General features: G+C 45.6%; 1 protein-coding gene across 1 annotated transcript; it reads right to left on the reverse strand.

Annotated features, from left to right (window-relative positions):
- Positions 1 to 4592: 4592 nt before the first annotated feature.
- On the reverse strand, positions 4593 to 7843 carry IL36RN (interleukin 36 receptor antagonist). The gene is made up of 4 exons (XM_012438958.2): positions 7815 to 7843; positions 6344 to 6429; positions 5019 to 5146; positions 4593 to 4817 (listed from the first exon to the last, which is right to left on the reverse strand). Exons 1-4 carry the CDS (start codon positions 7841 to 7843, stop codon positions 4593 to 4595), a joined length of 468 nt encoding a protein of 155 aa, XP_012294381.2.
- Positions 7844 to 11121: the final 3278 nt, after the last annotated feature.

Consider the following 11121-nt stretch of genomic DNA (forward strand, 5'->3'; position numbering starts at 1 on the left):
GCAGAAATGGGACCAGATTTCTGCTTTCTAAGGCCAGTGATCATTCTTCTTCCACTCTCCCAATCTCTCACCCTTCTGTGGGAAGGGTTAAAGCATGAGTTACTATGTCAGGCAACCAATGAGTGTTTACCCAGCATTTACACTGCTGTGTGACGAAGACATTCAATACACAGTCCCTGTTGTTAAGTAGTTTTACAGTATAGCTGAGGAACTAAGTCATAAACACTTGAAAAGATAATTAAGAAGAACAGACTCTCTAAGCTATGGGTCAATGGCATGTTGGAGATAATAGTGGCAGAGAAACTCCTTAGGCAAAAAAATTCGTAGAATTGAAAGGACTTTAGGCTGGGTGTGGTGGCTCATGCTTATAGCCCAACACTTTGGGAGGCCAAGGCAGGCAGATCACTTGAGGTCAGGAGTTCAAGACCAGCCTGGCCAACATGGTGAGACCTCATGTCTATTAAAAATACAAAAATTAGCCAGGCATGGTGGCACGTGCCTATAGGCCCAGCTACTAGGGAGGCTGAGAAAGGAGAATCACTTGAACCCGGGAGGTGGAGGTCGCAGTGAGCCAAGATTGCACCACTACACTCCAGCCTGGCTACAGAGCAAGACTCCACCTCATAGACATGGAATCATAGTCTCCCTCCAATTGGAGAAATCTGTGCTATGGAATCCCTAAGAAATTGGTTAATTAGGCTCTGCCTCAACACCTCCAGGGTCAGAGACCACACAACCTCTTAAAGAAGCACTATCAATGTTTGTGGTCCTTGTGATTAAAATTTGGGGGTCATATAGGAAAAACAGCCTCCACATAATTTGCACCCATAGGTCCTACTTGTGTGTTCCGAAATTACACAGAACAAGCATATTCTTCTACTTGGCAAGCCTTTAGGTGCTTGAAGGGAGCTCCCTGTGCTTTGCTTTTTTCGGGATAATACCTCCCACATCTTAGCCTCTTCCCCTACGACCTGACCTTGGAACATTCTCTGTTCCTCGATGTCTGCAATTTGTACAAACCCTGAATGATGTATTGCATCTCTGTAAATATAGGCCCAGGCCAGTAGTTTATACCAAAATTGCAGAAATCTAAAGCCACTGTCTTTTTCACTTGAATAGTCATAATGTCAATGTCCCCCAGCCTGTACATTCTTAAAGGAAGCATTTTATATTCCTCCTTTTACTACTGACTTGTGTTGGCTCAACCTGGCTAAAAGTCCTCTGAGTTCTGTCATCCTACAAATGAGGAAGCAACAACTTCAGGCTGGAGAAACCTTCAAGAATGAGATGGAATTTAAGCTGCTCCCTTAAGGGTGGGCCTGTTTAGATGGGTGGAGGAGAGGGATATAATATTCCAGGGTGGAGAAATAGTTTCCACATTCTATACTCACTGGGTTTCTATTATGTGCCAAACATTACGCAATGTTCTGAGAGACAAACTTATATGGCCCTAACCTTAAGGTCATCCCAGGGGCCACAGACTCCAAGTTAAGGTACTACAATTCAGGGGCACATTGTGCAGGACCTGGTATAAAACTGCCAGATCAGATAGCTGGGGGATCTCAACTCAGTAAAGGCTTCCCAGAGGAGGTGACATCTTAGCAGGGTATTGAAAAATGAGAGAGTTATCTACGCAGAGAGGGTGGATGGAGGACCTAAAAGCAGAGGGAGCAACACGAGACTGTGTCTGGACCGATGGACAAAGAGTGTGAACAGGGTCTGAAATGCAGCCTGGCGCCCGGAGCTCATGTTCTTGGCAGCCCTAAGAGGCCTGGGGTAGGAGCTGTGCTGCCTGTTGCTTGAGGACTTCAGCTGAATCTGGGCTGGAGCTGCTGATGCCCATAGAGGCAGCCCTGTATGTCCTGTCCAATTCCTTGCTAGTACTTCAGTGGACTATGAACCTACCATGCTGGCCCAACAGGTGAGGTGCAGGTGGAATACTTGGGGCTCAGATACTGGCTCCTCCTATGGCTTCTGCTCCCATTCCCCAGGGTTTGGGTGGGGACACTGGAGTCCATTTCTGGCACATAAGACTAGAGAATCTCAACTTTGCAGAACCAGATGATTCAACAAATGTTGTATTATTAGCTTTTAAATAGAATACTTGGGTAAATGTAGGATAGTCGTTCATTGTGAGAAGAAAAATTTAAAAATTGGAGAAAACTGCAGTAATAAAACGAAGGCATTTGTTTCTCTTTCTCTGCATATTAGTTATCTATTGCTGCTTAATAAGTTACACCAAAACTGAGCAACTTAAAACAACAAACATTTATTGTCTCACAGAGTCTCTAAGGGGCAGGAATCTGGAGCAGCTCAGCTGGGCAGCCTGCTCCAGCATCTCATGAGGCTGTAGCCAAGCTGTCACCTGAGCTGCAGTCACTGGAAGGCCTGACAGGGCTGGAGGATCTGCTTCTAGGTTCATTCATGTGGCTATGGGCAGGAGACTTCATTGTTTACCACATAAGTCTAATTATAAGGCTGTTCATAGCATGGCAGCCAGCATCCCCCAGAGCGAGTGAGCCAAGAGAGATTGGGGGTTGTGGGGGGCAGAGAGAGAGAGAGACCTCAAGTAGAAGCTGCAACATCTTTTATAACCTAATCTTGGAAGTGGCATGCCATAACTTCTGCCATATTCTATTGGTCACAAAGACAACTCTGGTACATTGTGGGAGGGGACACACACAGGATGTGAATGAAAGGAGACAGGGATCATTTTAGCAGCTGTATTAGTTGTCTAGAGCTGTCATAACCAATTATCCTTGGTGGCTTAAAACAGCTGAAATTTATTCTTTCTTCATTCAGGAGGCTAGAAGTCAGGAGGCTAAAGACTCTAGGGAGGAATCTTTCTTTGCCTCTTCCAAGCCTCTGGTGGTTGCCACAGTCTTTGACGTTTCTTGGCTTGTGGCAGCATAACTCCAATCTCTGCCTTTGTCTTTACATAGTCTTCTTCCCCATGTCTCCTCTGTGTGTTTGTGTCCTCTCCTTTTTATATAAGGACACTAGTTATATTGTATTTAAGTCTACCTTCAACCAGCATGACTTCGTGTTAACTAACTGCGCCTGTAAAGACCTTCTCTCCAAATAAGGTCACAGACTGAGATTCCAAGAAGGATGTGAATTCAGCTAGTACAGCAGCCCTCTTAGAGGCTGGACCCCACGCCTTGGAATCCAAGGGGCTGTGATCCTTCTAGGAAAGAATTACCAGATGATTTGGTTCTTTGTTACTAACCCAGGAGATTCCAGCCACACAAACTCATCACAGCTTTGTCCTCAGTGGCTTTGCTGAGATCTGTTTCCTGGTCTCTACTAAAACCAACCAGAACAGCAGAGATTGATTCAATTTGAATTTAACTCTGGGGAAGTGGAGGCTGAGGACAATCAGAGATGATGTCTGCTCTGCTTACCTCAAGATTAATTTCTTTTCTTATTATTATACAAGCAACTGAGCTTCATTGTAGAAACATTAGGAAATACAGATAAATTGAAAGAATAAAAAGAAAAATCACCTATGCTGCCACCACCCTGACATTGCCACAATTGAAGTAAACTCTTCCAAACATTTTTCTATGAAGAAATATCTAAACAGGTATTTTAAAAAATTAAAATAGAGGGGCACAGTGGCTCACACCAGTAATCTCAGCACTTTGGGAGGCTGAGGTGGGTGGATCACGAGGTTAGGAGTTTGAGACCAGGCTAACCAACATGGTGAAACCCCATCTCTACTAACCTGCCTGTAATCCCAGTTACTCAGGAGGTTGAGGCAAGAGAATCGCTTGAACCTGGGAGACAGAGGTTGCAGGGAGCCAAGATCACACCACTGCACTTCAACCTGGGCGACAGAGTGAAACTCCATCTCAAAAAAAATTAAAATTAATTGCAATATATGCCACTTTGTAAGTTGCTCTTCTCATATGTCATGAGCACTTTTTCATGGGAATAGAGACCAGCATCTGGGATTTTTCTTGCACTTTAGGTTTTTTAAAAAGGATCGACATGCCCTGTTCATCTTCTATCTTCTGAGCTGAAGCTATTTCCTCTGACGTCACCACCTCTTCATGTCCACAGCGAGAAGATGAGGGTAGAGATAGAAAAGGTAACGTATGACAGTGGCAGGATTATACAGAAGGGGGCGGGGCTGGGCTGAGGGCTGTGGGTCCCTAACTCTATGACCACCTCCCTCTCCTGCACAGGACTTCATGTGGAGAGCTAGTGACTCTATAAGGCTCAACTGGGAATGGTTTGGCCTGCAGGGCTCAGGGTAACACTGGTCAGTTACCATTAAGCAGGAATGATTCCCATCACTCTCCCACCCCACTCCCATAGAAATCTTTTCGTGTTATTCCTAGTTTATCCCATGTGGTTTTTACAAAGTTCCACACCATTAGTACCATCCAGCAAGGGAGGACTGTGGACTGAGTTCCAAATCTCAGATTTTACCCAAACAGGGAATCAGAAGAGGAGGTGGCTGGGTGCCCAGTGAGTCAAAGGTGGGGGTCTTCAGAGCAGAGAGAGTGGTCGTCTGCCATGAGTCTCCTCCACTCACCCCTCGCCTGAGCTGGCTCTGCCCAGGGAGTTTTGGGGGGCACGTTGCCCTAGTCACACTGCTGGAAGTAGAAGTCTGTAATGGGGGCATCCCAGCCAGCATTCTCGAGAAGCTGGGTGAGTCTGACGGGCTGGTCAGCTTCAGGCACCGTGCACAGGAACCAGCCCGGGTAGGCGGCTGACTCGAAGCTGGAGGTGAGCCCCAGGTCCCGCCGGTAGAAGGTGAAGCTCTTGAATTCCTTGGCACCGGCGTAGAGCTCCATGATGTTCACTGGCTACCGGCAGAGGAGGGCAGGGCAGGTGAGGGCAGAGGAGGAGGCAGAGGGAGGGCTGGGCAGGGTCCTTAGGGAGGAGGCAGAGCTGCCATCAACAGAATTTCCCCAGGGTGTCCCACAGCACCAGGGCTGTGGGCTGACCAGCTTCAGTGGGCTCAGCATCTGTGGCTCAGTCCCCAGTGAGGATGCCCCAAGTCTCACCTCGAGTGTTAGCGTCGGCTCCTGCCCCGCTCCACAGGACAGGCACTGGCTCCCACCCTGGACGCCCAGGATAACAGGGGACAGGCTGGCATCCAGCCACCGATTGGGGACCACGCTGATCTCTTCACCTGTGGGAAGGAGGTCAGATGCAGGGCCCTGGATTCCCTTCCCTCCTTCCCTCTTTCTTCCCCTGTCCTGGGCTCTAAGGCACAGCACTGCTGTGAGACAGCCTGCCTCCAGGCTGGGCAGGAGGGAGGCCTCTCAGCAGCTGTCATGACATGTCCTCTCCTTTCCACTGGCCCAGAGTGGACATCAAGGAACAGAAGCACATCGTACCACCTCTACCCCACCCTCTAATTCAGGGTCAAATCTTCAAGCCTCTATACCCCAAGGTAGATTCAACCCCCTCTTTTAATGCCCCTTGGCTCTCAGGCCACTTTTCTGAATCCTGTCTTGGTGAGCCCCCCTTTGGGGTTGTTTGGACAACTTTCTATACCCTGTGAGGTCGCTGAGAGCAAAAGAGGATCTCATTTCTCTCTGTACATCCCCTCACCACCCACGTACATCATACACCTACATGCACACCCAAATACACACACAGATACCTGCATGCACACAGATACATGTACACACACATGCTCACACATGCATACCCATACACACACATGCATGGTTACACAGAGGTACACACAAGCACACACATGCTCACACATATATGCCTGCATGCACACCTACATACACCATACATTTATGTCCCAGCTGAAGGATCTACCTGGCATCTGTGCTCAGCAAGGGTGCCCTGGGTGAGCAAGTGTGAACTATTGTAGAGAGGGACCTGTTGCAAAGCACGGGGCAGAGTGAGCAAGCAGAAGGTCCAACAATGCCACCTGTTCTCTGGGTCCCTCCACTCTGAGTGACTGAGAATCCTCAGACAGCAGAGGGGACCCAGGATGGGGAGGCAGAAACCCACTCCCATATGGGAAAAAAAGGCACAGAGATCCTGCTTTATTTCTCTCCTTGGCACTGGCTACTAGGGAATGCGATGCTTGACGTAAGCCTACCTGTAAGGGAATGACAAGACACGCCTCTTGGAAAATATTCCCACTTCTGCATAGAAGCTTCAGGTGGCCCCAGAGCCTGTGTCTTCACTTTGCTGAGAGGTGTGGTATTTTATTTGCCTTTGCTTAGAGCCTGGTTTGTGCTGCCCTACTGCCTGGGCTGTATAGGCCTGTGCTAAGCTGTATGACTATTCTAAGCCCTCTTCAGGCCCCCACCCCTCAGAGTGTATAAAGACCAAGGAAAGTGGGTCATGTTTTGTCACCAACCTTTAATGACCTTCCCTGTATGCAGCCCTCCAGCTAGAAGCTGGTTATTATGCAGATAAAGCACCTTCAATGCCGAGTCCTTCATTCTGAAACATCAGGAAGGGGTGAGGACTGTATTAGGGGGAGGGTGGACACTCCAGCATGCCCTGGCTCCAGAGAACCCCCTGATCTCAGGCATTTTGTCTCTCTTTCTTCCTACTGTGCCAGAAGTAACAGCACAGCCTTCTTCTCTCCCAGCCCTGCTGGCCTCATGCCTTACCAGGGGGATGACCCCACAGCCTCCCACTGGAGTCTGTGGTTTGCTCCTTCACCCTATTCAACCTACATTTCAAACCATCTCCTATTGGAAGAGAAGCTGCATGGTGAGTCAGAGCTCTAGGTTCTTGTCCCAAGCTCTGCCTCAAATGCTGCTGAGTCACAGCAGACAACTCTCTTGCCCTCTCTGGGCCTGAGCCTCCCCATTGCTACACTAAGATGATGGGTTGGATGACACCCAGGCCTGTTCCAGATTAAAGTCTGATTCTTCAGTTCTTCAAGAAACATGTATTTCTATTTGGCCATATATTCCTTACTAAATGAGGGGTTTCTTTAAATTTAAATTTCTTTTATTTTACTTTACAAACTTGTTTCTCATCTATGAACTTAGTTGATTTCCTGACATCCTATGAGGTAAAAGGTGTATCCTAAAGTGGGTTTCTCCAAATGTTACATGGAGGAAAAGGATGCAGTGTAAAAATTGGGTCGATGCATGGCCAAACACAATTCAACAAGTTGCCTTATTTCAGAAAGCCTCAGAGTCACTCATATGCCGAGCTGTGCTGTGGTTCTCTTATGAGAGGTTGTAGAAAGCAGCATTCCCTGCATTTACTTGATCAGAGAGCTCCTCTGTATAAAGCATCTCCTGGACACTTCTATGGAACTTCTCTGATCGAGTCCCATAGAACACATTGTGGGAAGTGCTGTATTAGACTGACGGAAAGGAACATTCTCATCCCCTGTTGTAAAGTCCAGAGCATGGCAGAGTATCTGGCTTAGTACATGCCAGTAAGTGAACAGATGACTGATGGTCATGGTTTTTGTTTTATTATTATCCCCCAAAAGCATCAGGAAGGTAGGGTCACAGAGTGGGTGAGATGACATCAATTCACTGTGCTGAGTGGCAATGACAGAACTCTGAGAGGGATCCTGGCTCTCATTCTCACCTTGGCTAGACTTGGCTGCAGCTCTAGACTGGGTGGTTCACTTGCCCCCTCAGCATCAGGGAACCCTTGTGAGATGGCCTATCCCAGTCCTGTCCCTATTTGAAAAAGGCTGGGAAAACTTCTCTAAGAGCAGTGAGGTGCTGGTGACAACTTCCCAGCTACAATGGCAGCCCCTCCCTTCTTCCCTCCTGCCCAAAGCTGGACAATGCTTCTACCCAGAACTCACTTCCCCTGGAGGACACCACCAAACCAGGGTCTCATACACTCACCGGAAGCACAGCGCCCCACTCAGGACCATCTTGAGCTCCACAGGGTGTAGACTCCCCTATTTTAGAATAAACAAGAGAAAATCATGGAAAGAGAGGCTAAGCTGGCCACAGCCTGGGTAGCAAGTAGCTGCACTGAGCCCCTCAGCATGTGAACAGCCTCCACAGAGCAAATTCTGGGTCTGGATTCAGGAGAGAGCTCCAGTCCCAACCGGTGCCCCAAAGCATACCTCAGAATGGTCCTTTCTCCTGGTGAAAGCTGTGGAGTCTGCCTGCTCCTCCAAGGATGCCTCAGCCTTTTAAGTAAGGCCTAGGGAGGGGCCCTGAAACTACCAGGACCTGAGGAGGAGCAGGATTCCCAGAGTGATTTCACACCACCCTAAGCCGCCAGAAACACTTGCTGCTCATTATCTGTCATGGGCAGAGAAGCTTCTGGAGAGAGTTTCCTTTCAGCAATTTTGAAGAACTTCCTTGAGGCTTTCCAGCTCTTTGTGAGCACTCAGCTTTTGCATCTCAGGGGCTTCCAGACCCTAAGAGTCAGTGTCCATGGTCAAGGAAAGCACAACCTTCTTTCCTCCCTGCCTTCCTCCCTTTCTTACTTCTCTGCATCTTGCATTCATTCACTCACTCACTCCCTCTTCCCTTCCTTTCTTTCCTCCCTCTTTTCTTCCTTTCCTTCTTTCCCCCCATTTCCTCCTTCCCTCCCTCCTTTCCTTTCTTTCCTACCTTTGTCACTCCTTCCTTCACTCCTTCCCTTCTCTCTCCTTCCTTCCTCTGTCTTTCCTGCCTGCCATTGCCAGGCCTACGGGAGACGCTAGAAGTGGGACTCTCCTGCTTTGGGAATATTCAGCCTACATGTTCATTGTAGAAAAACCTGAAAATCCAGATCAGCCACAGTGAAAAATATGAATACTCGTCGTTTCTGAGTGCATCATCAGAAAACCAATGACAATACTTTTTTCTCCACACACGACACATGTAACTATAGACAGCTTTCATATAACAGATTCACAGAACCTATACTTTTTCCAATTTCCTTTTTTCATGTAGCAAAATAGCTGAATATCTTTCCACACTAAAGATGAATAATGGCATGCCTGAATAGCAGTGTAGTATTTAATTGTATCACTGTGACATTATTTATTGAAACCTATCCACTGTTATTGGTCTTTTACATATTTTTATCTCTTTTTTGCTATTGAAACCCATGTTGTGACAAATGTCTTTGTGTTAACATTTTTGCTCATGTATCTGATTATTTCCTTAGAAAATAAAATCTAGCTCATGCCATCTATAATTCTGTAAGTAATCTTTCTTGAATACATAACTGGTAAGATAATATGTGATTGTGAAACAGTTAACACAGTTTAAATACTTCCATGCACTCTCTGTGATGGATCTGAAATAAAGGTAAGGGTGCACAAAAACAATTTAATTATATCCTCAATAACATGGATAACTATTAATAACTTATTATTAAAGTAGAATTTTAAAGAAATGGTATTCAGACATATGAACCAAAACGTCCTACAAGTGTTGAAGAATAAATAAAATATCAAGTTGTTATTTTCTGATAATACACGATTCTCATAATGCCCCTAATATGATAGACACCTTTCAAAAAAATAAAATTAATGTAGAAACTGTCTTGTACCAAATTATTAAATTATAAATTAACCAAATAGAAATGACAGTTGAAATAAGATGAAATAAGGCCAGCCTGGCCAACATGGCAAAACCCCATCTCTACTAAAAATACAAAAATTAGCCAAGCGTGGTGATGCACATTTGTAATCCAGTTACTCAGGAGGCTGAGGCATGAAAATTACGTGAACCTGGGAGGTGGAGGTTGCAGTGAGCCAAAATTGAGCCACTGTATTCCAGCCTGGGTGTCAGAGCAAGACTCTGCCTCAAAAATTAATTAATTAATTAATTAATTAATTAATTAAAAATATATAAAATGAAACGATGACTGTACACACTTTCAATATCATATGAGAACATTATTAAACAGGCCTCACCAACAATAAGTTATCTCCGGACGTATCCGTTTGCTTGACTTACTAATTAGGTCGCAGACTCTGTGAAATTAGCCATGACCTAAGAGAACATTGATAAATTACACATTATTTCTGTCTGATAGAAAAGATAACTCCAAAGGGTGCAGTTTTATTGCCTTGCAAGTCATAAAGCTGTCTTTAAAAACGTAACTTAGCCAACTTATTTCAGCCTTTAGTTCTTGACTGGCTGTATAAACTTCCATTCCTTGAACTATCTTTTGATAATCAGCTTTGTAATCTTGCTGATTCCCTCGCTTATGAAAAATAGTAAATCTTTGACACATGCTCATTATATGTTTGTATGAGAGTCAAGTTTTGAACTTTTGAAAAATAAACTTTGGCACTACCTAAAGACAATGCCCCCAATTCACACACCATGTGTGGCTGTTTTAAACTATGTCCATAAATTCTTGGAAACTTCATCCTTTAAGAGGGTGACATGGCTTGGCTCTGTTCCCACCCAAATCTCATCTTGAATTGTAGCTTCCATAATTCTCATGTGTCATGGAAGGAACCCAGTGGGAGGTAATTGAATCACAGGGGTGGATCTTTCCTGTGCTGGTCTCATGTTAGTGAGTAAGTCTCACAAGATCTGATGGTTTTATAAAGGGGAATTTCCCTGCACAAGCTCTCTTGCCTGCCACCATATAAGGCGTGACTTTGCTCTTCCTTCATCATCTTCCACCATGATTGTGAGGCCTTCCCAGCCATGTGGAAATGTGAGTTAATTCAACCTCTTTCCTTTATAAATAACCCAGTCTCAAGTATGTTTTTATTAGCAGCATGAGAACAGACTAATATAGTAAATTGGTACTGAGAGTGAGGTGCTATGTTACATGATGAACATGGCAGCATCAAAAAAGGCAGTTTTCTCCTTGCTCCTAGATCACTCACCTGGACAAAGCCAGCCACTATGTAATAAGGACACTCAAGCAACCCTATGGAGAGGCCCACGTGGTGAGAAACTGTGGATTCCTGCCAACAGTCTGTGAATGTGCAATCTTAGAAGCAGATCCTTAGCCCCAGTCAAGCCTTCAGATGACTGCAACCCTGGCTGACATCTGTCCTACAACCTAATGAGACACCTTGAGCCAAACCCTCCAGCCAAGCCAGTTTTCTCATTCCTGACTCTCGGTCTTTGTTAAAAAAATAAATTTTTCTTGTTTTAAGCTGCTAAGTTTGCTGATACTTTGTTACACAGCAATTGGTAGCTAATACACTTTGACATCATTATTTGAACTTTGGCACTT

This window comes from Aotus nancymaae, unplaced genomic scaffold (genome assembly GCF_030222135.1).
Source record: "Aotus nancymaae isolate 86718 unplaced genomic scaffold, 86718_ANA_hifiasm-v0.15.2.pri h1tg000017l, whole genome shotgun sequence".
Classification (NCBI taxonomy): Eukaryota; Metazoa; Chordata; class Mammalia; order Primates; family Aotidae; genus Aotus; species Aotus nancymaae.

Coding starts and splice junctions, on each gene's coding strand:
- IL36RN (XM_012438958.2), bottom strand. CDS start 7,843: ATGGTCCTGAGTGGGGCGCTGTGCTTCCG. Junction 6,430..7,814: donor AGTGGGGCGCTGTGCTTCCG/GTGAGTGTATGA, acceptor CTGATGTTTCAG/AATGAAGGACTCGGCATTGA. Junction 5,147..6,343: donor TACAGGGAAGGTCATTAAAG/GTTGGTGACAAA, acceptor TCCTTCCCACAG/GTGAAGAGATCAGCGTGGTC.